Here is a 27,917-nt window from a genome sequence, read left to right as displayed (position 1 = left end):
AAACAGAAGTCCTCAGTCAAAAAGATGTTTATGAAAATTTTGTGATTTTGGGAATAAGTGAGCTAAAATCCTCACTCTAAATTCTAGTCAAAGACAAGACCTTGGCTTTATGATGTGAATAGTAATACAGATATGGAGTTACAGTAAACAAAATCTAACCAGATTATCATTTAGGACTGCTGACTAAAAAACATATTTTATATTTAAATGTAGTATAAACCTTTGCAATAAAAATATGAAACTTTTGTTGTTACTTCGTTCAGAAAAACTTGCATCCCTTCTCAGTTCAAATCATGGAAAAATATCAGGGATATATATGCGACCTCTTTTATGGAAAAATAAAATATCGTCTGTTTCCTTGGAAACAATATGGTGAACACCAACATTTCTTTTATTATTTCACAAGGATCCGAAACAAGCTATCATTATCATATGGCAAATTTTGGAGAGAGATTGTGAGAACTTAAATTTTGACAGACATTGGTCACAAAGGCACATTCTACTTGAACAAGGTAAAAACAGGAACACAATGACACTAAAAAACATGAGAACAACTTACCAGTGAGTCCTAGTTCACTTGTAGCTGTCACCTGAAAAAATTCATTATAACAAATTTAGGAAGTTTCTATTCTTTGAATTCCATTGCTCATTGTGTGATATTTAACTCAGCACTTCTCCTCTAACTCCAATAGGAAGTACAGTTCTAGTTTTTAAGATAATAATCAGTTATTTGCTATGTTATGACTAGATATTCCTGAATAATATGTATTAATGAACCAGTGATACATCATTGCATCAGGTAGGATACATTATTACTAAGAACACGATGAATTTATGCAAAAAATAAAAGTCACTGAAAGCCAACACAAAATAAGAGAGAGTCATTTTGGCTGTTTTGAAAACTACAATATTTTCAAATTTCATAAAATGAATACCTTTTATATTTCAGAAAACATTTTTCGCCACAAGATATTTATTTGATCATGCCTGTTAAACCATAGTGTCTGCTCTTTCTCTGCGATTTTATTTTCAACTTCTCAAAAGAATCACAAAATTTTCAATACAGTAAGTGTATTTGTAAAAGCTATGTTCAGCTGATGTTTATGTCAGACATTTAGTGAAAAGAACTACTACTGTAACACTAAATTTACTACAAAAACAAAATATTCCTTTAGTGTTTCACATCTGATTTCACTGTTTTTTGCATTAGGTAGTATGGTACTGTCAGTCACTAGACTAATAATTTCACACTCCCCTTGTACAATTCTTAAAGGGCCATGTTTCAATCCTGGGCCACCACATTAGTGTTATCTATTAATATAAGGATTACATGGGATCATTTTTTACAAACTTTTCCTATATCTCTGCCAAACAACCAGTTTTTACACCTGAATTTTAATCTACAGTAGGCCTCTAAAATATGGTTACCCACCATATTCACTTGAGAGATATTGAATTTTAATCATGGTTTACCCACCATAATTGCACTTAAGAGATATTGAATTTTAATCATGGTTTACCCACCATGATTGCACTTAAGAGATATTGAATTTTAATCGTGGTTACCCACCATAATTGCACTTGAGAGATATTGAATTTTAATCGTGGTTACCCACCATAATTGCACTTGAGAGATATTGCGAGAGAAATCCTTTTTTTTATTTTATATGTTAAAATTAACTACAATGATATCAGATGGTAGTTATACTGTGACCTGAACCTGTGCCATGTCAGCTAATAATAAGATACACAGCTTGGTTTCCATGGAATTTCTTTCATTGAATTTCACAGTAGTAGTAACTTCCTGGTTCAAAATCACCTCACAAAACATGTGACATTACTGTATGGAAGTACAAACATTTTCCAATCTGTTGGTTAATCAACAAATAATTGGAGACATTCTAATATACACAACATAAATTAGACACATAATACTTACATCTGCTCCTGAATATACCATATGTGTTACTGCTGTCAGACAATCATCAGATGTAGCTGCTGCAATCAGGGCCTGTCAAATAAACAAATACAAGTTACTGTTCACAATTTCCTGTCAGAACAAGGAACTAATTGCATATAATTTATGATACCTATGCACTTGAAATACTCATGCATTGTCAAAAAAATCATTGTGTAATTCTACCCAGAAATAATCACAGTAATATCACTCTTTGTGTTTCATGGATAAAAATAAAAAAAGTGATGACACCTGCCTAGTGTGAGGAAAGGTCAGAGTTCATAAGTCAGAGGTCATCAACAGAATACAGCATGTTTGTCCACTTTGTACTTTAAATACCCATCCATCAAAGAGCAATGAAGTGACACATTTTAATGATAACACAAAGTAGAGTAAAATATAATAGTTTGTACTTCATGGATTCATGTACAAGTCACAAAATATAATAGTTTGTACTTCATGGATTCATATATGTACAAGTCACAAAATATAATAGTTTGTACTTCATGGATTCATGTACAAGTCACAAAATATAATAGTTTGTACTTCATGGATTCATATATGTACAAGTCACAAAATATAATAGTTTGTACTTCATGGATTCATGTACATGTCACAAAATATAATAGTTTGTACTTCATGGATTCATATATGTACAAGTCACAAAATATAATAGTTTGTACTTCATGGATTCATATATATGTACAAGTCACAAAATATAAATAGTTTGTACTTCATGGATTCATATATGTACAAGTCACAAAATATAATAGTTTGTACTTCATGGATTCATATATGTACAAGTCACAAAATATAATAGTTTGTACTTCATGGATTCATATATGTACAAGTCACAAAATATAATAGTTTGTGCTTCATGGATTCATATATGTACAAGTCACAAAATATAATAGTTTGTGCTTCATGGATTCATATATGTACAAGTCACAAAATATAATATAGTTTGTACTTCATGGATTCATATTTTTATGTACAAGTCACAAAATATAATAGTTTGTGCTTCATGGATTCATATATGTACAAGTCACAAAATATAATATAGTTTGTACTTCATGGATTCATATATGTACAAGTCACAAAATATAATAGTTTGTACTTCATGGATTCATGTACAAGTCACAAATATATCCGTGAGCACATTACCTCATCAAGGGCTGTTTGTCCGTCTCTTTGTTTTATTGGGTGAGTTTTCAAAAACCTTTTATTCCTATATTTGTTCTCAATAAACACTCTCCTGTGTTCTCTGTGAAAAAAGAGAAATACAACATGATAACATTGATTGAAGCTGGAATAGCTGTAACTGGTGATAAAAAGTCATTCTATATGGTATATCACTATTACTACAGAAAATGAAGTATACTGCCTCTGTTGAAAGTTGAATTTTACACCAAGGTTTTATCCAATCTCATTTTTAGCTTCTTATGTATTTACGTTTCTGATGTCATTTTTCTCTTCTCTTTTTGATCAGGTAATAAAAGATATTGTTCGTTATTAAATACATAGACCCTCATATTCCTATGGTGTGACGTCAAAGTATAGTAATATGAAATCCATACATTTCATATTACTATACTTTGACGTCACACTATAGTAATATGGTCGCAACTACTTTGAATTATTTGTAAACATCATCAACCTGTAGAGTTACGATGTTGTTGTTTGAAAATATAGTTTCCTTGCCATTCATGGATTGCCGAACATCAACCATCATCATCATCATCATCATCATCAGTGTAAACAGTGAACAAATGCACCTCTTTTGGATGCAATTATCGCCTTTCGTACAGCCACTAAAGTACGTAGACATGCTAACATCAACATTGTAAAAACTTCCAGTTGTAATAGTTGCACAACGCAGTGAAATCGTTGTCCATTAAATTCAACTATTGATAGAACTTTTGAACGACTTTTGACAATGTGTTTTTGAAAATTTCACAATGTTTTCAACATTGTAACTTGCCAGTGTTGATGTTTTTAGCGTATGACTCTGTGCCAAGTTCTATGCATTACCGGTGTAGGCATCCGTTTGTTAGCCAGTCTCTCGATATCTCATTTTTTCTGATGAAAGTGTCTATATTTTGTCAAAGAATTAATCACTGCTCTTGACAAACGTCCCATCATTGGCAAAATGTTCCCTACCTGAAAGTCTGTGGTGTAATTTTACTGATCTCAACATATACATTAGTAGTAGTAGCAACAGCAGCTGTCGCAATGGCGTCTACATTCTGAAAACTGAATGAACAGCTGAGCGCTGTAGCCCCATCACTTCATAAAATTGATGCGTGTTCAGCGTAAATTTCAGAATATTTTAGTTTAAAATTGTCATCATAATAGAAAAAAAATAGTGGGTCTATGTATATAATAAATAAATGATCTCCCGATATTTCTCATTCATGCTACATCATCTCGGAATCATGATTCCCCTATATATCAGCTATCCTATCGGCTAGGAGGGATACAGCCGACATGAGGGGAATCATTCGTCCTCGATGATGTAGCACTCATTTGGAATGCTGAGAGATTATATATAAGTATGGTATGGTATCGTATCCTATTGTATCATATCATATCGTAACGTATCGTCTGCTAGTGTGCTGTAACCATGTTGCACTACAAAACAAAAAGCTCTGAGTTTGATCCTCTTTCAATGTGATTAATTGATTGATTGCGTTTAGCAATTACAAGACACTTACTATTGGTTATCTATAGACCCTCTGTGTTTAGCAATTACAAGACTATTACTATTGGTTTATCTATAGACCCTCTGTGTTTAGCAATTACAAGATTCTTACTATTGGTTTATCTATAGACCCTCTGTGTTTAGCAATTACAAGATTATTACTATTGGTTTATCTATAGACCCTCTGTGTTTAGCAATTACAAGATTATTACTATTGGTTTATCTATAGACCCTCTGTGTTTAGCAATTACAAGATTCTTACTATTGGTTTATCTATAGACCCTCTGTGTTTAGCAATTACAAGACTCTTACTATTGGTTTATCTATAGACCCTCTGTGTTTAGCAATTACAAGACTATTACTATTGGTTTATCTATAGACCCTCTGTGTTTAGCAATTACAGGAAATAAAACAAAGGGGTTTAAAAACTGAAATGATGTCAAAGAAATACTTACTCTGCAGCTGCTGGTTTAATTCTATCAGAAGGGTTGAGTAAACCTGCCCATACTGAGTTGGCCTTTTGATTACCAATCTTTAGTAGAAGCTGATGACAACAACGATGGAAAGTAAAATGGATCAGTGTTAATTTGCATATATGGACAAATCAGTCTACATAAATATGAAATCTTAGAACCCATGCATCTATCAGTAAGCCTATATAAATGTGAAATCTTAGTTACACTATAGAGGGCGACATATCACATGTTTCTCATATGATATCTATACACCTAATCTGAAAGACACACAAACACATATATAGCTCTGGATATATGAGCTTTGTTAACTCCGACATATCTTTGTTTCTCTTCTATGGTTCCTCCTATAAGGAAAACACAAGACTGTCACAGATTTCATGCATGCACACAGATTTTTGGCATAAAAACCACCCACACCCTTGCTAATGACAATAGAAAATACTAAATTCAACCAATGTCTTATCTAGTCTGTCATTTCTTGACTGATGTTCACTCCAGCCACAAAACAGCAAACAGTAAGTCATACAAACAGATTAGCTCAATATTGCACTTGTGCACAACCTTGTGCATGATTACACTGTGTTATACTGTCCATATTGTAGCTCCAGCAAACATTAGACAAGGAATGACAGAACAGACCAAACGTAGGTTGAATTTCAGTGAATTTACTTCTGTATTTTTAACAGTCATTAGCAAAGGGTATGGGTGGGTTTTTTTTACTGAAAATCTATGTGCATGACATCTGTGCACAATCTCAGGCTTGTAGATAGGGAGGAAACATAATGGAGATGGATGAAGATGTGTCGGAAACCTCAAAGTGTATATTTCCAGAGCTAACAACTACACAGACTGACACACAAGCGACAGACATACATACAGACAGACATACAGACAGACAGACAGACAGACAGACATGCACGCATGCATGCATGCATGCACACACACACACATGCGTGCATGCACACTCATACACACACTCAAGTCATACATGTATACATACATACATGTACATACATGACTGACAGACACAACAGATGAACCAGACAGACAGACAGACAGACAGACAGACAGACAGACAGACAGGCAAATTGGTGGTGCCTACAGCTTCCTAACTTTAAATTCATCACTCACCTGTTGTATATTTGGTGTCAATGACAATATATCCATGCGTAGTGATCGGACTTTGGAAATTTCAACACCTAAACCACGGTGGTACCCTAGTAGTGTATATAAAGGAATACTAAGGTTAATCTAATAACACATTAACGACTTGTGTATAGTTTAACTGTGTAAATAAACACATTGATAATTTGTGTATAGTCTAACTATGTGTAAATAAACACATTGATAACATGTGTATAGTCTATGTGTAAATAAACACATTGATAACATGTGTATAGTCTAACTATGTGTAAATACAACAGGTTCTTTAGTTTGTACATTATGTCACAGGCTTTCAGTCCAAAAAGGACAACAACTATGGTATGGCCTTTAAGGCAATCAAAAAGATACACTGACAAAACCTGAAAGGGTTCTTCATTTCTTATCTATCATGTGTAGATCCTTGACAATTTCAGGCACACTAGCATTAATATTTATATTATCTTAATGATTTCAAAATAGGAAGACATAACTATTTGACCCTGAAGATGAAGGTCAAGGTCAAAAGTCAGTGTGTCATTAGAAAGCTCATCATTGATAAGCACTACGAAGGCACTTGAATATGGTCTCTATCTGTTAAGCATCAAGAGTTATCGGCCAAATGTGAATATTTATAACAAATATGGCTGCCATTTTGCTGTTATCATTGGTGTTGTGAAACGAAGTGATGTGTATATGCAGACTATAGCATCTGACATTTGTACAAGGTTTGGTTGAAATCAGTTCATGCATATCAGAGATATACATGCAATTTACATATGACATATTCTCCATAGAATGAGTCCTACCTGCATATAATTTATATATGACATATTCTCCATAGAATGTGTCCTACCTGCATATAATTTACATATGACATTCTCCATAGAATGAGTCCTACCTGCACATAATTTATATATGACATATTCTCCATAGAATGTGTCCTACCTGCATATAATTTACATATGATATATTCTCCATAGAATGAGTCCTACCTGCGCATAATTTACATATGACATATTCTCCATAGAATGAGTCCTACCTGCATATAATTTACATGACATATTCTCCATAGAATGTGGACTACCTGCATATAATTTACATATGACATTCTCCATAGAATGAGTCCCTACCTGCACATAATTTACATATGATATATTCTCCATAGAATGAGTCCTACCTGCGCATAATTTACATATGACATATTCTCCATAGAATGAGTCCTACCTGCATATAATTTATATATGACATATTCTCCATAGAATGAGTCCTACCTGCGCATAATTTACATATGACATATTCTCCATAGAATGAGTCCTACCTGCATATAATTTACATATGATATATTCTCCATAGAATGAGTCCTACCTGCGCATAATTTACGTATGACATATCCTCCATAGAATGAGTCCTACCTGCATATAATTTATATATGATATATTCTCCATAGAATGAGTCCTACCTGCGCATAATTTACATATGACATATTCTCCATAGAATGAGTCCTACCTGCATATAATTTACATATGACATATTCTCCATAGAATGAGTCCTACCTGCGCATAATTTACATATGACAACAAAGAGGTTGATAGATGCCCAATCAGGACCTGAAACAAAGTAACAGCATTATTAAACTACAGAGGGCATGTCAAGCTATTGGAAGAACACTGCTTCATTAAAGGGAACAAATACTACTCTAGGAAATAAACTTGAGGTATTTTCATACAGTCATGGGTCTTAGTAGATATCAATATGTATTTGATGCACACTGACTATTCATTACTATTTATCTGAAAGAAATAAGTTCTTAGGAATCATGAATATTCAGTGCACGTTAAATAAATATTCATGTACGCTAAGTCACATGAGCAATGGTGTTCCCCTGAAAAAAATTCAATTTGGTGTTTCTTGATAATTGCACAGAAATTACGTCATGTAAAATCATGAATCGACTTTCCAAAACTCAAAGTTTGTGGAAATACTTATATTTACTGGAGGGGTGTTCCCCCTTTAAATGATATGTATTGTCATGTGTATATTTACAAAATAATCACTGTGAAAAAGGTATATTTTCCTGGAGGGGTGTTCCCCCTTCAAATGATGTGTATTGTCATGTGTATATTTACAAAATGATCATTGTTCTCTCAACCCTCTCTTTTTAAGGGCACAACAATCTATCACTTTCTCATAGACTTAACACAATGTTTGGTGGCCATCTTGAAGGAGAAGATGGCTACATTTTTCCGATAAAAAATAGCACCAATGGCGTTGTAGCACAACAGTATAGTTTATGTGTTATTGATTTGTTTTTAAATTTAGCATGTCAAGTTTTTGGCCGTTTATTCACTTGCCTAACTATCTATGTTGTTATTTTTGTAATATATATCACCATTTCAGTGTTGCTATGGGTGTGGTCTTGTTACTAGGCATTTGTGCATTCAGTCTTTGTATGTTTATTCATTTGCCTATTAATCCCTATTTTAAGCCACCCAAAGTGGATATTATTACAATGGGCTCTGTCCATCTGTCTGTCTGTATGTCCATAATACATCATTTCTCAGACATGCAATACCTCATTTCATTCAAACCTGACACAAAGGTGACATATCATGTGGGACATATGCAGATCAATTTGTTTTTTGATATATGCAAATTTGACTGAAAGGCAGCCATACTTGCCAGGTGTGTCAAATATCTGCAAAATAACCAAATCTCCATCAAATTTCAATCCCATTCACCATGTAGTTTTGGAGATATGAGTTTTTGACCAAAATTTTAGACCTAATTCTATACATCCCCAGATGCATCTTCATTAAATTCAGCCCAATCTGCTCAATAATTTTGGAATTAAAGATTTTTGACCAAAAACTACATTTTAAGACCCAATTTGCATATCACTGATGGGACCATAATTTCAAGAACAATTCTTAATCTGTATACAAGAATGTTCCCATCAAACTTCAAACCAGTAGTTTTTGAGTGTATGTTTTTTTATAACAAAATGCACATTTTTTTTTATCCAAATCACACACCTGAGATGCAATCATTTTGCTTTGAACAATTTCCCAACTACATGTAGACACCAAAAGTAATGTCCTCACCAAATACCAAGGTAATCGGTCTGGCGGTTTTTGAGTTTAAGTTGTACACACACACACACACACACACACACACACATGCACGCATGTAGACACAGACACACAGACACACAAACAGACACAGACACAGACACAGACACACAGACACAGACACAGACACAGACACAGACACATACATCTGATGTCCAGAATTGTCAGATGTCCAGATTTGGATAAGGATACAATATTTTATTATTACTATTACACAGACAGACAGACAGACAGAAAGATAGATGTTTTACCATGTCTACAGCATTACTAAACGTCAGTTCAGCTGTACTCAAAATTGTATGGTGACCCATTGATTGTATGGTGACCCATTGATTGTATGGTGACCCATTGATTGTATGGTGACCCATTGATTGTATGGTGGCCCATTAATTGTATGGTGACCCATTGATTGTATGGTGGCCCATTAATTGTATGGTGACCCATTGATTGTATGGTGACCCATTAATTGTATGGTGGCCCATTAATTGTATGGTGACCCATTAATTGTATGGTGACCCATTGATTGTATGGTGACCCATTGATTGTATGGTGACCCATTGATTGTATGGTGACCCATTAATTGTATGGTGACCCATTGATTGTATGGTGACCCATTAATTGTATGGTGACCCATTATGGTGACCCATTGATTGTATGGTGACCCATTAATTGTATGGTGACCCATTAATTGTATGGTGACCCATTGATTGTATGGTGAACCATTAATTGTATGGTGACCCATTATGGTGACCCATTAATTGTATGGTGACCCATTAATTGTATGGTGACCCATTGATTGTATGGTGACCCATTGATTGTATGGTGACCCATTATGGTGACCCATTGATTGTATGGTGACCCATTGATTGTATGGTGACCCATTAATTGTATGGTGACCCATTGATTGTATGGTGACCCATTGATTGTATGGTGACCCATTAATTGTATGGTGACCCATTGATTGTATGGTGACCCATTGATTGTATGGTGACCCATTGATTGTATGGTGACCCATTAATTGTATGGTGACCCATTATGGTGACCCATTGATTGTATGGTGACCCATTAATTGTATGGTGACCCATTGATTGTATGGTGACCCATTGATTGTATGGTGACCCATTAATTGTATGGTGACCCATTGATTGTATGGTGACCCATTAATTATATGGTGACCCATTGATTGTATGGTGGCCAATTGATTGTATGGTGACCCATTAATTGTATGGTGATCCATTAATTGTATGGTGACCCATTGATTGTATGGTGACCCATTGATTGTATGGTGACCCATTGATTGTATGGTGACCCATTGATTGTATGGTGACATATTGATTGTATGGTGACCCATTAATTGTATGGTGACCCATTGATTGTATGGTGACATATTGATTGTATGGTGACCCATTAATTGTATGGTGACCCATTGATTGTATGGTGGCCCATTAATTGTATGGTGACCCATTAATTGTATGGTGACCCATTGATTGTATGGTGACCCATTAATTGTATGGTGACCCATTGATTGTATGGTGACCCATTGATTGTATGGTGACCCATTAATTGTATGGTGACCCATTAATTGTATGGTGACCCATTGATTGTATGGTGACCCATTAATTGTATGGTGACCCATTAATTGTATGGTGACCCATTAATGACTTTAACTGAGAAGGGGTTGTCAAGAAATTTTTTTGAACATAGTACCATCAACAGTTTAAGAGTTTTATTTGTGAGAACAAATTACATAAATCCTGTTAGAAATACATACCTTCAGCTCCACAATCAGCACAATATCTATTGCTTTCTTCTTGTTGGACAAACAGTAATGCCTACGAAAGATAACAAATTCTAGTCATTTAAAAGGCGCACATTCTAAGTTTAAACATTTGCTTGTTTGGGGGATTGAGTTGCTACTTCTTAAAAGGGGCCTCTCGTATGCTCCTTGGTAAAGCATAGTATTACTTCTAACCATCACTTACTATTCATGCTATTGGCAGCTACATACAGGTATTTATGTATAATACATAGTAATGAATTGATGACATCATATGTTAATATACATAGTAATGATTTGATGACATCATATCTTAATACACATAGTAATGATTTGATGACATCATATCTTAATAAACATAGTAATGATTTGATGACATCATATCTTAATACACATAGTAATGATTTGATGACATCATATCTTAATACACATAGTAATGATTTGATGACATCATATCTTAATACACATAGTAATGATTTGATGACATATCTTAATACACATAGTAATGATTTGATGACATCATATCTTAATACACATAGTAATGATTTGATGACATCATATCTTAATACACATAGTAATGATTTGATGACATTATATCTTAATACACATAGTAATGATTTGATGACATCATATCTTAATACACATAGTAATGATTTGATGACATCATATCTTAATATACATAGTAATGATTTGATGACATCATATCTTAATACACATAGTAATGATTTGATGACATCATACCTTAATACAGATAGTAATGATTTGATGACATCATATCTTAATATACATAGTAATGATTTGATGACATCATATCTTAATACACATAGTAATGATTTGATGACATCATATCTTAATACACATAGTAATGATTTGATGACATCATATCTTAATACACATAGTAATGATTTGATGACATCATATCTTAATATACATAATTATACTCAAATGTCATGGAAACCACTACCGGTATCACATAATGATAAATTAGTACAACTATAATACAACACTCACCACTTTGAAATTTGTCAATGTAACACTCTCCATTGTTGGGATACAACACAACACAACACAACACAACACAACACAACACAACACAACACAACACAACACAACACAACACAACACAACATTTAACACAACACAACACAACACAACACAACACAACACAACACAACACCACACCACACAACACAACACAATAAAATTATATGTTTTAGATATATCCCAAGATTTTTTGATAAATGTGTCAACTAACCTACGAATACTTACTTTCTTATCTGAAAGACCTTCTTTAATGGCTTCTTCCATAACATCAGCCCATTGCTTGGTTTCATCATTATTCTCAAAAATTAAGCTGTCAGAAAAGAAGCATCAAGTATATCTTACAAGGGAAAAGTTGGTAAGTAAGTTGTGTTGAGTTCCCTGGAATACTACAAGGGAAAGTAGGTAAGTAAGTTGTGTTGAGTTCCCTGGAATACTACAAGGGAAAGCTGGTAAGTAAGTTGTGTAGAGTTCCCTGTACATACATACATACATACATACATACATACATACATACATACATACATACCACATACATACATACATACATACATACATACATACATACATACATACATACATACATACATACATACACACACATGCATACATACTTTCATACATACATACATACATACATACATACATACATACATACATACATACATACATACATACATACATACATACATACATACACAAACACACACCCACATGCACACATGTATCTGATGTGTTTAATAGTACAACAATGATTGTACTTACCAACAATTTTGATATGGAGTTGTAAGAGAAAACTTGTTCTTTACAATGTGTTTTTCTCTGACTGAAGCTATGTTCATCTGTATTTCACTGATTGGTGCTGCAGTTATATAGTCCTATTAGATACATACAAACAAACAGATCAAATGTGTGAAATTTTACTGTCCCATGCATTATATCATTTTATAACACCCCGCATACTCAACTCTCGGTCATGATTGGTCAATGCGACATCACATGTTATGAATCATTCTAACACTATTCCACGATAAATGACAGAGCAGGCACTAATCGATGGAACTAGTCCCTAGTCCCTCATGTATGTATGTATGTATGTATGTATGTATGTATGTATGTACTAGTGCCTCATGATGACGTTATATATGCGCACGAATACAGACGATATTTTCAAAGAATAACAAATTGTAAACATGTCTGGCTCATCTGCAACTACAACTGCAAGCAGCAGCCAAAGCAGTGAATTTTTTGCTTGATTTGTCGAAATATCAGAAGAGCAGGCCAACATCGTCTCTGAGAAAGACTATAAAAAACAAAGGCAGTAATCAAGACAGCGGTTGGTATTTTGGAGAACTATTGCGCCGTTATTGGGACAACTCTCGCAATAATTGAATATGGAGAAGTTTGTCATAATTATTTTAGTGTGCTGTGGTGTATGATTCTTGTTTGGTGTGTTATAAAACACATGTTGACTGACATTATTCTGGCAATAGCGTACATTTGTTTCCTCTGGACTAGTCAGTCATGCCAAAACAGTCTCATTTCCCCTCAGTCTTTGCCCTCGGGGAAATGAGACTGTTTTGGTGTGACTGGCTAGTCCCTTGTGAACAAATGTACGCTATCACCCTCAGTGTCAGTCAACATGTTTATAATAACATTTAACTTCTATAATACTTAACATGAGTTTTGTTTGGTGGTATTTTCCAATTCAACCAGATAGATTGCAAACATATTAGCAGAGTTATGTTTGCAAAACAGTTCTACGTGAAATTTATGGGATTTGTTGCTGTTGATAGTGCCTGTCAAGTGCTACTCATATGAAGTGATTTGACAGTCTATATTCAAGTTGTGGTTATACCATGCTATATCTATAACACTAAGTGGGAAGTGACTTGACTTATTTGAGTTATACTGATGCCATATACCAGTTTTAGCTAATAACATATGTACATCCTGTGAAAACATGGTTTATCTTCTTAGACTAGTAATACACGAATGATCACCAAAAATATCATCTGATAACATTATTGCTGAATGGCTTGCACCAAGTTTATTCAATTCAGTGTCTCTATCTGATAAGAAAATTAAGGTTACAAGGTTTATGGACAAGGTTTCTTGGAAATTGCCACAGATCTTAAATAAGAGAACAAAAACAAGACTAATGTTATAACAACTGGTAAAAAGAGTAAGATATGTACTCACATCAAGACTGCTGTAATAACACAATACAGATCCTTTGATGGCAAAGTATCTGACAAGTGAAGAAAAGAAGACACAGTATCATTTACAGGATTCATATGATAATAATGGGATAAAATGATACAGACAAATTACAAACCAGATTAACAGGGTGACCAAGAGACAGACAGAGATGGACAAAGACAGAGATGGACAAAGAGAGGCAGAGAGACAGACTAATTGACAGACAGAGACAGTCAGACAGACTGACGGATAGACACAGACAGACTGACACAGACAGACAGACAGACAGACAGACAGACAGACTGATAGAGACAGAGACAGACAGACTGAGACAGACGATAGATGGATAGACGGATGGCTGGACAAGCTAGGGTATAAGTAGGATACAAATAGGTCTAAACTCTCTATAAAACATGAGAACACTACTTCCTTTCTTTCTCCCAAATCAAATGTGGTATTCTCTCAATCTCTACTACTTTTTTTCAAGTTCATAGTATCTTTGATTCTGTCACACACTATTTGTATATATCTGTGTGTAGTATAGTGTATCCTATCTTTGATTCTGTCACACACTATTTGTATATATCTGTGTTTAGTATAGTGTATCCTATCTTGTAAACAAACACAAACAGCATTTAAGTCTTCATATATTCATCTGTACCTTTTCGCTCCCTCCATCTTAACATAGCCCTGACAAGAAACAAAGGAAAGAAACAAAACATTTAATGAATAATCTTCCAATGACTTAACAGCTAAGGTTTTGGAACACTGCTACCACACGTATCCAATCTAATACAACAAGTTATTAGGTTTCAATACCTTGTACCATTATACTGGTAGGGGACAATACCAAAAGAACTCAGATTCTGCCTACTTGCTGTACTGATAGTGTAACAATGAATGTTGTTTTCATGAAAACTGTCATTCATAGACAAATGGCCAAGATTTTAAATGGGTCGAGGAATGTTGTTTTCATGAAAACTGCCATTTATAGACAAATTGCCAAGATCTGAAGAATGCTATTTCTCATCAAATTTATAAATTCAACTTGGATATCACACTATATTAGTAGGAATAAATCAAACACTGACTTCATAAAAGAAATGAAAAGAAATCCACATGCTCCTTACCTGTTTATCTGGCTTAAACATGTCTCCACCATCAGGAAAACCGCCCTCTGGAGCCTAACAAGAGAAAGACAATATCATTTACATCAAGTTCTCATTACCTTTAATATCATAACTAGGTAAAGCCCATAAGCTCGCGCAGGGTAGATTCATTTGTGACCGGCTGCCTGGGCCAGGGTTGATACACTTGATTTGGGTCATTTTCCTGGGATATTGACCATCAAAAATTATTTTACTGAATGACATTTAATTCTCTGACATGGACGAGAAGTAAAGAAAGTCAACACTCTATGCAGTTGTTGGTTTCAAAAACCATCATAGCCATTAGATTAATATTGTTCATTTTCAATCAGCAACTTATCATAGACCCTCCACCAACGTACGTTGGTCTTTGGACAAATGTTTTGTTGACATGTTGCCGAACATCACGATTTCTCAATTTAACTCGATGATTTGGAATGTTACTGTACCAACAAACATAGGAAAGTAGTTATTCTTTTTAGAACATGTAAAAAAATCAATTATCAACAATATAAATGTCAAAACCACACTTCCACAACCCGGAAATTAAACTGCGCTATGTCATCAGTGGTCCGTATCGCGTACCGCCGTGCATCAATTACTTCCAACTAATGTAACAATTTCTCCTTGAGGTACAGTGATGCCTCGATACTCGTTACAATGTTACGATAATCGTGCCAACAGGCCTACTGTTACAATATTGCAATGCATGGTGATGTTATGTCGCCTATGTTATACGATGATATGCCGCAGTAGCGCATGGAGAATGCACGTAGTATATGGAAGGCGCATGCGTAGTCACTGCGCGCCACAATGCATCCTTGGGAGAACCACCAATTTTTTTCGCATAGTATATACGACGGGCATGCGTACTAGTCATTGAGCCGCTACGCGGCAGCTTCGCTGCCGCTGCGCGAGCTAATAATATTTTAGCACTTGATTTCTTGATTGACACCATGACTTCCACTCTATGTGCTATACATACATTACTCTTTACAAGTGAACTTTGACCTTCTATTTTGACTGTCTAGTATGAGATCAAATGATATTAAAGGTATGTGTATGACAAATTGTACTTTTACCTGATTGGAATGAAAACTTCAAGATTTTTTTAAAAATAGATCTACATTATTTCATAAACATATGCTGCATAACATCTGTTACAGTTTCAAGCAACTCCTATTAAAATACAGATTAACTTACTTTATAGTGTATTATGGCCTCCATAATTGTACTAGCCCAAACTTGCATATCATCTGTGAGAGAGAAAAAAAAGATATGGAGATGAAACACTAAGATGATATAGTATACCAGGGCTATCTACTTGTCATCTCACCCCTTGAAGTCAAAAGACATTCAAAGTTGTAGATGTTTAACACCCCTACCCTAATGGTTACAAACTATCATTATCCAGTAACACCCCTACCCTAATGGTTACAAACTATCATTATCCAGTAACACCCCTAAACCTGCAACATCATACTGTTGTCGACATGACCAAACTAGGTTTTTGATTATTTTTTCATTTAGGCAATAATGAAGTGTCACAGATGTGACAAGATATGGGTATCACTCATACTACATGGAGCAAATTGTACCAAAATTGATTGTATCCCCAACTGATGCAGAGGTTATAGCTGATACAAAATTCATTCACACCCAAAACAGTAACTATCTTCTCTGACTTCACAAAATTGTAAATTTGTTCATTTCAAACAGTATCTAATCCAACTGGACCGAGAACAAGTATTATGAAAAGTACATTACATTGTCCTTACCTAGATTATCACACAGTTTGTGATATATATGGTAGTATGAAATGAAATTGTCCTCATACCTAGATTATTACACAGTTTGTGATATATATGGTAGTATGAAATGAAATTGTCCTTACCTAGATTATCACAGTTTGTGATATATATGGTAGTTTTGAAATGAAATTGTCCTTACCTAGATTATCACAGTTTGTGATATATATGGTAGTATGAAATGAAATTGTCCTTACCTAGATTATCACACAGTTTGTGATATATATGGTAGTTTGAAATGAAATTGTCCTTACCTAGATTATCACAGTTTGTGATATATATGGTAGTATGAAATGAAATTATCCTTACCTAGATTATCACACAGTTTGTGATATATATGGTAGTATGAAATGAAATTGTCCTTACCTAGATTATCACCAAGTTTGTGATATATATGGTAGTATGAAATGAAATTGTCCTCATACCTAGATTATTACACAGTTTGTGATATATATGGTAGTATGAAATGAAATTATCCTTACCTAGATTATCACAGTTTGTGATATATATGGTAGTATGAAATGAAATTGTCCTTACCTAGATTATTACACAGTTTGTGATATATATGGTAGTTTTGAAATGAAATTGTCCTTACCTAGATTATCACAGTTTGTGATACATATGGTAGTTTTGAAATGAAATTGTCCTTACCTAGATTATCACAGTTTGTGATATATATGGTAGTTTTGAAATGAAATTGTCCTTACCTAGATTATCAGCAGCAAATTGATATTTCCTATTTGATGTTAAGAGGAAAAATCTATAGGATCTGTCACCACTCTGTAAGCAATAAAATAAAACATTAATATGATACCACACTAGATATTTTATTAACAGTTAGGCACCATAGCTTTAAAAACTCCATTTTAATGATATACAGTAATTCAATAGAGGGTTCAAAGACTTCTGGACTTTTGAGGTTTACAGACCAGGATATGACAACTGATTCTGGTGACTGTTTTAATATAATTTGGGCATATTAAACTCAGAAATTATGACACTGCCCCCGCACCTGTGTTAGAGAGAACACTGTTATGATGACATATAGAGCAAAAATCACAACATTACATGTCACATTATATTATACCAGTATACTGATGGCGCAAATAGAGAGATCTGATTGGCCTAGACATCAAACACGTCTAAAATGAGCAATAATGAATAGTTGACACGAGTCTAAATTTTAATGTTCACTGTTTGTCATCTGCTATGAATGTTGTAATCTGCAGTGATAGTGAAGCCTGTGAATTGTCAACGAGACAATAGTTTATGGGAAATTATGGAGGAAATTTCAAAAGCAGTCAAGTTATCATGTATTTGACTGTACAAATCATTGCCTACTAAGGTCAAGGCTTGCACATGATTGCTTCTAGTAACGTCTAGCTAGCCTCGGCTGGATTGGAAACAGGTGTACGTGTCCTGTCATAAAAATGAAGCAAGTGTAAGAGCTTACACTGACCGACTTATCATTAATCTAAACGGAAATTTGTCTGGGATCCTGTCCTAGAGTATCAGTCATCAATCCGAGTGGGAAATCCCCAAACCCGAAAGTCTACTGACATCAGTTCCAGTAAATACATTGTAAATATCAACCTGTCGCCATTTCTATCTTCTCACTCCACCAAGTCGCAAAGTTGGCCAGGAAGCATGATGTATTCAATAAACCACTTCAAGTTTATTCCTTGAGTCAAACAGGTTGTTTATTCATTAATGTACAATTTTAATGAGCTGATCAATGTACAGCTTATCCTTAGAAATGTGGAGCAGATGAAATAAATTCAGTTGCTGAATGAAGCTTGTGATCATTGTTTCTAAGTTTTTCAATATACTGGTATAATATAATAGCAATAAACCACCCCTGGTGATGGTATACCAGGGTTTTGACCAGTGAACTCAACGTATGCACAAGTGATTGGGGTGGTTTATTGCTTAAATTTAGTAAGTTTTACCATATACCAACACATTCACCATTAAACTACCATACACTCTTCTAAACTACATGACAACTACTCTACAGTAAACCCCACATGGAGGGTCTATGAGTAAATGTATGACATTGTACATCTATGGGTAGATACATATAATGTGTATTGCTTTATGTTTTGTTGTTGTTTGCTTTCGTAATGTCATGTCAACTCATGCTGATGACAGCTTTTTTTTACATAATTCCCCTCACTGCAGTACATTTACCCATAATTCCCCTAACTGCAGTACATTTACCCATAATTCCCCTCACTGCAGTACATTTACCCATAATTCCCCTCACTGCAGTATATTTACCCATAATTCTCCTCACTGCAGTACATTTACCCATAATTCAACTCAATGCAGAACATTTACCCATAATTCCCCTCACTGCAGTACATTTACCCATAATTCCCCTCACTGCAGTACATTTACCCATAATTCTCCTCACTGCAGTACATTTACCCATAGTTCCACTCAATGGAGAACAATTGCCAATAATTTGGTAAACATCAACTATCAACAGAACTTCCCAGTGACATTAGTATTCCATACATTATATCAATCAATAATTTACACAATTTTAATTTTCTAAGTTTAATGTAATAGAACACAATTTTGTTGTTTGGCTTTCAATGTTAACATGCAGTATCGGTATTAGTAATAAATCAATGAAATTCTAGGCTGCATCTGTCCATTATTCCACTAAAATGTATCAATGTCACTAGGTCAAACAATGGCATAGGTGTAATGGTAAAATCAAGAGAAAATAGGTCAGTGAGTTAAATCAAGATAAAGTAGGTTACACAGTGTTCATTGAACAATACACTTAATATGGGGTACCTACTCATGCAAACAACTACTCCAGGAATGTCTAGCAGCAGTTAAAATATAAAATCTTACAAGAATATCAAGCCACATGCATAGCTTATCACAACACAGGTTAAGTATTAAAAACTATTTGTATTGACTTCACTGAATGAAGCCACCTCACTACTAGAATTCTTATGCAATGATGCTATCATTCACTACTAAACATAGAGGCCCTCTATGGTGAGAATGTGTAACAGTGGGCCAACTGTACAACGTATACATTGGTAATTGCATTAAAGCTAAGGAGTTAGGTTAGCGAGGTTTGGTATAGGACTAAAGATAGACTCCCTAGCACATACCTGATTTGTAATTTGTATCACTATTCTGTATGTCTACCCATACATAATACACCATATAATGATCTGTATAACACTGTCATTTTGTTTCTCATTTTCACAAAGTATAACACTCTGTCATTTTGTTTCTCATTTTCACAAAGTATATAAACAAATTCATGCAGACTATACATGTACACTTCAATGTTAATATGCATGACTGCCTATTCTAAAGAAGCAGTGATTATTAATACAAGAAAACATAAATTTTGTCTTTTGTACATCAAAATTCCTGGGGCAGAATAGGACTGAAACCTATTTATATATTCACTAGTGGTAAAAAAAAATAACTGAAAGCCATCAAAAGGCAAAGAAAAAAAAGACCATTGCACATTATAGGTGTGGGAGGATTTGAACGAGGAGTGATGGTTGGCAAACAAAATTAACATACCAGAGGTGAAAAAAGAGCATAGGGGTGTGAAAGAGCATCTTCAAGATATGCTGTAGGTCCCTAGAGAAAATACATACAAAGAAAATATGCAATAGATGTGGCAAGAGTTATGGTTATTTACATGTCACTTAGTGTTTGAACCAGTATGATATCAATAGTAACTTTTTGCCTTCTGTAAGGGGAGGTAATGTCATATCATTGCCTGTCAGAATGTGTGTACATGTGCATGTCTGTCTGTCTGTTTCTCTGTGGATATAATATCTCAAAACTACACCATAATTCACATGAAATTTGATACATACCTTCCATATGAGATTAGCAATTTGGAGTTGGTCAACATCCTATGAATATTAATGTCCATTTGTATATTTGATTATTTTCAGTGAGTAGACATCTTTGTAAGAGGGATGAGCTTCAAATTTCATCAAATTTGTACATACATTGATGATAACAAAGCGCACATGTTGATTAACTTTTAGGAGTTGAGTCACTTGCAACTCAATTTCATCCAGCACAGAAAATATCTACTAGCTTTGAAATTGCACAGTTAATGCAATTTCATATACTGTTTATTCATTAAGCAAGTGTGTTTATCCTTACAGAAGGCATTCAGTTTACTTATAGTTGTATTACATATACTTGTCTGTCACTAGTCTAACATGAAAAGGGAAAAAGCAAGTGTGCAACAGAGCAATTTTTTTTTTTTTTTTTTTTTTGAGAAATGAAATAATGATAGACATACATGGCTTTAGGTGATACAAACACTAAGTACATGTATATGCAATTATTCAAGGAAAATCAAGGAAAAATACTGCACCAATTGTCACAAAAAAACCTACTGCAAAGAAGAAAAGCATTTATTGTGAATTATACACCAGGTTAGAATACAGACGATTTCTTAATCCTAAGATATCAACACTTTAAAAAATATGAAAGTATGCATTACCATAAGCTAAAACAAATATTACCATCAAGTTATGTAATATTGTGATAGTAATAGTTTACAAGATAATATACAGTGTAATCAGTGCATTAGTAGGAGCTGTGAGCTCGTCAAATATCTAACTAGCCAGGTGAAATTAATCTTACAGTGAGATGTTAGTCTTAATGCAGTCAGCATGGCATTACACATATTTTTGGTTAACGTTGATAAGGTAAGAATCCAGATCATTTTTTAGCACATATCACTACTTAGAAATGTCACCAATATTTTTCAGTTTGTTTTCCAGTTAATAAAATATTAGAAGACAAATATCCTCAGGTCAGGCTCTAACTAAATTTGCATGCACAAGTTGTGATGTGTGATACACACAATTTACTACATACATACAAATGACACTACACTGTACATTTTACATTCAGTTCTCTAGGAATGTTAAAGTCTGACACTACATTGTACATTCAGTTCTCTAGGAATGTTAAAGTCTGACACTACACTGTACATTTTACATTCAGTTCTCTAGGAATGTTAAAGTCTGACACTACATTGTATATTCAGTTCTGTAGGAATGTTAAAGTCTGACACTACATTGTACATTCAGTTCTCTAGGAATGTTAAAGTCTGACACTACATTGTATATTCAGTTCTCTAGGAATGTTTAAGTCTACCATTATCGCTTGAAGCTCTATTCTAGTCATGCATTTATCTGGAAGAAATTTCTGAGATAAAATTACTCGGATATAACTTTATAGTTTTAAAACAAAAACAGTTCCTAGCATACAGCTTGATATAAACATGGAAATTGTTACTAAATGTTTTACCACCATTTCTAAAGTAACATAATATGCAATATTCACGAGACTCTTTACCAATATTACACAGGACTTATAACAAAATTACACTATGATTTCATGTAATTATTCATATCAAATAACATTTATGTTATCAAAACAAACCGAGTGGATATTTCATGTAACACCCCTAACACCCCTCCCCATGACAAGAGGTATTTTCCATGCCCTCCTATATCACACCAATTTTATAATTGTATTATTCTTTTATCACTTTGGCTACGAAATGTCACTTAACAAATAATAGTAAATCATTCATCAATGTACTAAACTACACCACCAGAAGGTACAGTAAAACTTACCACCAGAAGGTATAGTTATATACTTTCTAAAACTTACCACCAGAAGGTACACTTAATATATACTTTCTAAAAGTTACCACCAGAAGGTACACTTATATACTAAAACTTCTATTCTCATTCTCTTCTATTTTATTCTTAGCATTTAACACAAAATTTCAGAAATTGTTTTCATTCATGTTATAATAATTTGTATCTCAACACATACCTTGACAGAATTCTCCACATCTCTCATACTGCCAACAGGTATAATTCTCTTGGATACATGATCCTGGACAAAGAACACATCAAATAATTGTACAACCATTTCATGCCATATTTCAGCACATATCTATTTTATTTGCAGATTTTATTATAGTATACAATGTATACAACCTCTGTTACCTGAGTTCAAAGAAAGCGATCACACTTCAGTGTTTACTATACGGTATCTGTGATGTGTAGGAAATCACTTTGATTACTATGTGGTATCTGTGATGTGTAGGAAATCAGTTTCATTACTATGCAGTATCTGTGATGTGTAGGAAATCACTTTGATTACTATGCAGTATCTGTGATGTGTAGGAAATCAGTTTGATTACTATGTTGTAAAAGGTGATGTGTAGGAAATCAGTTTGATTACTATGTTGTAAAAGGTGATGTGTAGGAAATCAGTTTGATTACTATGCAGTATCTGTGATGTGTAGGAAATCAGTTTGATTACTATGCAGTATCTGTGATGTGTAGGAAATCACTTTGATTACTATGCGGCATCTGTGATGTGTAGGAAATCAGTTTGATTACTATGCAGTATCTGTGATGTGTAGGAAATCAGTTTGATTACTATGTTGTAAAAGGTGATGTGTAGGAAATCACTTTGATTACGATGCGGCATCTGTGATGTGTAGGAAATCAGTTTGATTACTATGTGGAGAGGTAAATCGTAACATAGAGACTAGACTATGATTAAGTGTAATAGCAAGAGAAGTATGTGTTAATAAGGAGAAGATATTCCGACAGCTTCAAAACAGGTTTAAATTGTCAATCACTGATAAAACAACTTTCTGATCACAGCCAATTCTATTTAACTATTATACTGGTTGCAAAGACAATGATATATACACTGGTTTAGGGCTTGCTTTCTGGGTATACAACATGAACTGATAACATACCCCTTTATTTCCAAAATATCTGAGGTCCTTGCCATTGAAGACAACCCATCTTTTACGCCATCCTTTGTTTGCTTGTTTCCTGGTGAGGGAAAAAAGAGACAAATATATTGTTATCATATACTTATGCCTACATCAATTATTCTTGTGATGTTTAATGCAAAATATCACAACTGATATGAGATGTTAAATGTCATGATATTCACACTGAACTTCATTGGGAAACTTCTTTCTTTTTGAGGTGCTGTATTCATAAATGAAAAAAAATTATGGCTGATCTGTATTAAAAATGGTACATCTTTCAAACCAGGGAAGTTTTGTCTGAAATATCCAAACTCAAACATTGTCATTGTTCATCAACAATAGTACATTAATACTGTATACAAATTCAAAACCAAATGCAGGTAATGTGACTCAACTTCAGACTTTACACAGACCTGTGACCTTATGCTACATTGCACTGTATGTAAGTTACCATAAGAGTAAGGCCATGGTCATGGTCACAGTCAATCAGTCAGTTTTATTACCCAACAACTTTTTCAAAATTTTGAAAGAACTCTGTCAGTTTATCAAACAGGCATTTCAAAATGATTATGAAAAGTTACCCTGAACTCCAATGGAAGAACTCTGCAGTCCTGTGACAGTGAACATTGCCTGACAATGCAGTCCTGCGACAGTGAACATTGCCTGACAATGCAGTCCTGCGACAGTGAACATTGCCTGACAATGCAGTCCTATGACAGTGAACATTGCCTGACAATGCAGTCCTATGATAGTGAACGTTGCCTGACAATGCAGTCCTATGACAGTGAACATTGCCTGACAACGCAGTCCTATGATAGTGAACGTTGCCTGACAATGCAGTCCTATGACAGTGAACATTGCCTGACAACGCAGTCCTATGATAGTGAACTTTGCCTGACAATGCAGTCCTATGACAGTGAACATTGCCTGACAACGCAGTCCTATGATAGTGAACGTTGCCTGACAATGCAGTCCTGCGACAGTGAACATTGCCTGACAATGCAGTCCTATGACAGTGAACGTTGCCTGACAATGCAGTCCTGCGTCAGTGAACATTGCCTGACAATGCAGTCCTGCGACAGTGAATGTTGCCTGACAATGCAGTCCTATGACAGTGAACATTGCCTGACAATGCAGTCCTATGACAGTGAACATTGCCTGACAATGCAGTCCTATGACAGTGAACATTGCCTGACAATGCAGTCCTATGACAGTGAACATTGCCTGACAATGCAGTCCTGCGACAGTGAACATTGCCTGACAATGCAGTCCTATGACAGTGAACATTGCCTGACAATGCAGTCCTGCGACAGTGAACATTGCCTGACAATGCAGTCCTGCGACAGTGAACATTGCCTGACAATGCAGTCCTGCAACAGTGAACGTTGCCTGACAATGCAGTCCTGCAACATAAGATTTGAGCTGCAAGATTCAGGCGTAGCTTTGCATCTTATTTTTTTGTATATATTCCTTGTTTTTCTGTTGTTTTTAGTATCCTGATGAAGTCTTCAATCTGAAGCCCAAATTTTGAAATAAATACCTTAACACTAGAAGTCATGTCTTGTTTACTTACAAACCCATTTACATTCCTCAAGATGCAATTGCACTGTACTAGGTGTCATCACTTTTAGTTGGACTGAGCCCTGCTTCATAACAAAACCATGTACTATATTCTTTGAATTCCTTGGCACAGGCATATGACAAATCAGTTATTACCTACAACTCTTCATTCATTAGTATCACCATTCATGTCATTTCTACAATGTGACATCCATCTTAAGACTCGTGTCACAATGAGGAAATGGAATTCACAGTGACATAATGCAAACAAGAAGGTGACATTGAGTAATTACCTTAATATCCTAAAATACCACTAATACATGTATATAGCTATATCACTGAAAGATTTTGGTGATGAGGCTTAAAAATAGAAAATGTGTGCCAAACAGAATAGATTGCCAGTACATGTATGCAGTGTGTTGTTGAACCAGTACATGTATGCAGTGTGTTGTTGAACCAGTACATGTATGCAGTGTGTTGTTGAACCAGTACATGTATGCAGTGTGTTGTTGAACCAGTACATGTATGCAGTGTGTTGTTGAACATGTCAATATTGCTGGCTTTAACACAATACCTGATAATCTGACAATATGATTATAACAGTTCAGATATCCAGTCAGAGGTTATGACTTTCAGAAACCAAAGTTCAACTTCTAATAATTTTGTGTCTACATTTTTTTGCCATTGTTTTACGCAATATTTACTTTATTTAACTTCTGACAAAAAAGCATTAGTAATGGAATACTTTAAATGGATCCTTCACAGTTGGTTTTAGTGAATACATTATTACATACTAAACTCCTAGGCTACGATATCAGTCTAGAAAAACAATAGTGAAGCTAAGAAAAGACTTACCCTCCTTGCTTGTACAAGTAGCCCTCCTTTCTTTGACTCTTTTGCTGTGACATTAAACAACACAATAATTGAAATAACTGTAACAGTAATCCATGACGTTAGACTAGCAAATCATTGTGTGTGTGGACAAAAATCTACATTAAAGGTTTACAACAAACATTCCTCCTCTGTTAATGCTTGTCAACTCAAAGGGAAACAAAATAAATGTCAATAAACTTATCTCAACAGTCTTGTGTATTTGACAAGTACTTGTACTATGGTAGACATCTTGGTTTAAGGGGGCGTCCTCTATTTTAGACAACCTACCTGTGTTAAAAACCTATTGTAGACAACCAAGCTTGCTATGAAAACCTCTGTTCTAGACACCCTAGCTTGCTGTGGGATCTTGTGTTATAGATGCCCTAGCTTGTTGTAGAATCCTTTGTTATAGATGCCCTAGCCTGCTGTAGAATCCTTTGTTATAGATACCCTAGCTTGCTGTAGAATCCTTTGCTATAGATACCCTAGCCTGCTGTATAATCCTTTGTTATAGATGCCCTAGCCTGCCGTGGAATATTTTGCTATAGATACCCTAGCCTGCTGTGGAATCTTTTGTTATAGATACCCTAGCCTGCTGTAGAATCCTTTGTTATAGATACCCTAGCCTGCTGTAGAATCCTTTGTTATAGATGCCCTAGCCTGCTGTGGAATCTTTTGTTATAGATACCCTAGCCTGCTGTAGAATCCTTTGTTATAGATACCCTAGCTTGCTGTAGAATCCTTTGTTATAGATACCCTAGCCTGCTGTAGAATCCTTTGTTATAGATGCCCTAGCCTGCTGTGGAATCTTTTGTTATAGATACCCTAGCCTGCTGTAGAATCCTTTGTTATAGATACCCTAGCTTGCTGTAGAATCCTTTGTTATAGATACCCTAGCTTGCTGTGGAATCTTTTGTTATACATTTCCTCCTTGCGGAGCACAGTATTAAGCTTTCTCTCACAACTTCACATTTACAAACTGTTTGAAATCATACAAGTAGTTTAATAATTTGCTTAGGTACCACAATACAATGTAATACAATACAATATAATGCAATTATACAATAAATACAATACACAAAGCAAATCATTGTGTGTGTGGACAAAAATCTACATTAAAGGTTTACAACAAACATTCCTCCTCTGTTAATGCTTGTCAACTCAAAGGGAAACAAAATAAATGTCAATAAACTTATCTCAACAGTCTTGTGTATTTGACAAGTACTTGTACTATGGTAGACATCTTGGTTTAAGGGGGCGTCCTCTATTTTAGACAA

The 27,917-nt window shown here is 34.6% G+C and overlaps 1 protein-coding gene across 1 annotated transcript in view; it reads right to left on the bottom strand.

The window, feature by feature from the left end:
* Positions 1-27,917, bottom strand: part of LOC144438700 (arf-GAP with Rho-GAP domain, ANK repeat and PH domain-containing protein 2-like) — an 82,383-nt gene that overhangs the window by 49,543 nt on the left and 4,923 nt on the right. The window contains exons 3-20 of the mRNA XM_078127846.1: positions 26,623-26,666; positions 24,187-24,265; positions 23,244-23,306; positions 20,946-21,005; positions 18,089-18,161; positions 16,777-16,829; positions 15,556-15,609; positions 15,087-15,115; positions 14,426-14,474; positions 12,989-13,101; positions 12,452-12,536; positions 11,177-11,237; positions 7,831-7,884; positions 6,266-6,351; positions 5,114-5,202; positions 3,122-3,221; positions 1,940-2,011; positions 560-590 (exon numbers count right to left, since the gene is read on the bottom strand). Of these exons, the coding sequence (XP_077983972.1) occupies positions 560-590; positions 1,940-2,011; positions 3,122-3,221; positions 5,114-5,202; positions 6,266-6,351; positions 7,831-7,884; positions 11,177-11,237; positions 12,452-12,536; positions 12,989-13,101; positions 14,426-14,474; positions 15,087-15,115; positions 15,556-15,609; positions 16,777-16,829; positions 18,089-18,161; positions 20,946-21,005; positions 23,244-23,306; positions 24,187-24,265; positions 26,623-26,666 (1,195 nt within the window). The remainder of the gene's footprint in view (positions 1-559; positions 591-1,939; positions 2,012-3,121; positions 3,222-5,113; positions 5,203-6,265; positions 6,352-7,830; positions 7,885-11,176; positions 11,238-12,451; positions 12,537-12,988; positions 13,102-14,425; positions 14,475-15,086; positions 15,116-15,555; positions 15,610-16,776; positions 16,830-18,088; positions 18,162-20,945; positions 21,006-23,243; positions 23,307-24,186; positions 24,266-26,622; positions 26,667-27,917) is intronic.

This window comes from Glandiceps talaboti, chromosome 8 (genome assembly GCF_964340395.1).
Source record: "Glandiceps talaboti chromosome 8, keGlaTala1.1, whole genome shotgun sequence".
Classification (NCBI taxonomy): Eukaryota; Metazoa; Hemichordata; class Enteropneusta; family Spengelidae; genus Glandiceps; species Glandiceps talaboti.
The sequence above is the reverse complement of the archived record's forward strand: the minus strand, read 5'-3'. Positions and strand labels throughout refer to the sequence as shown.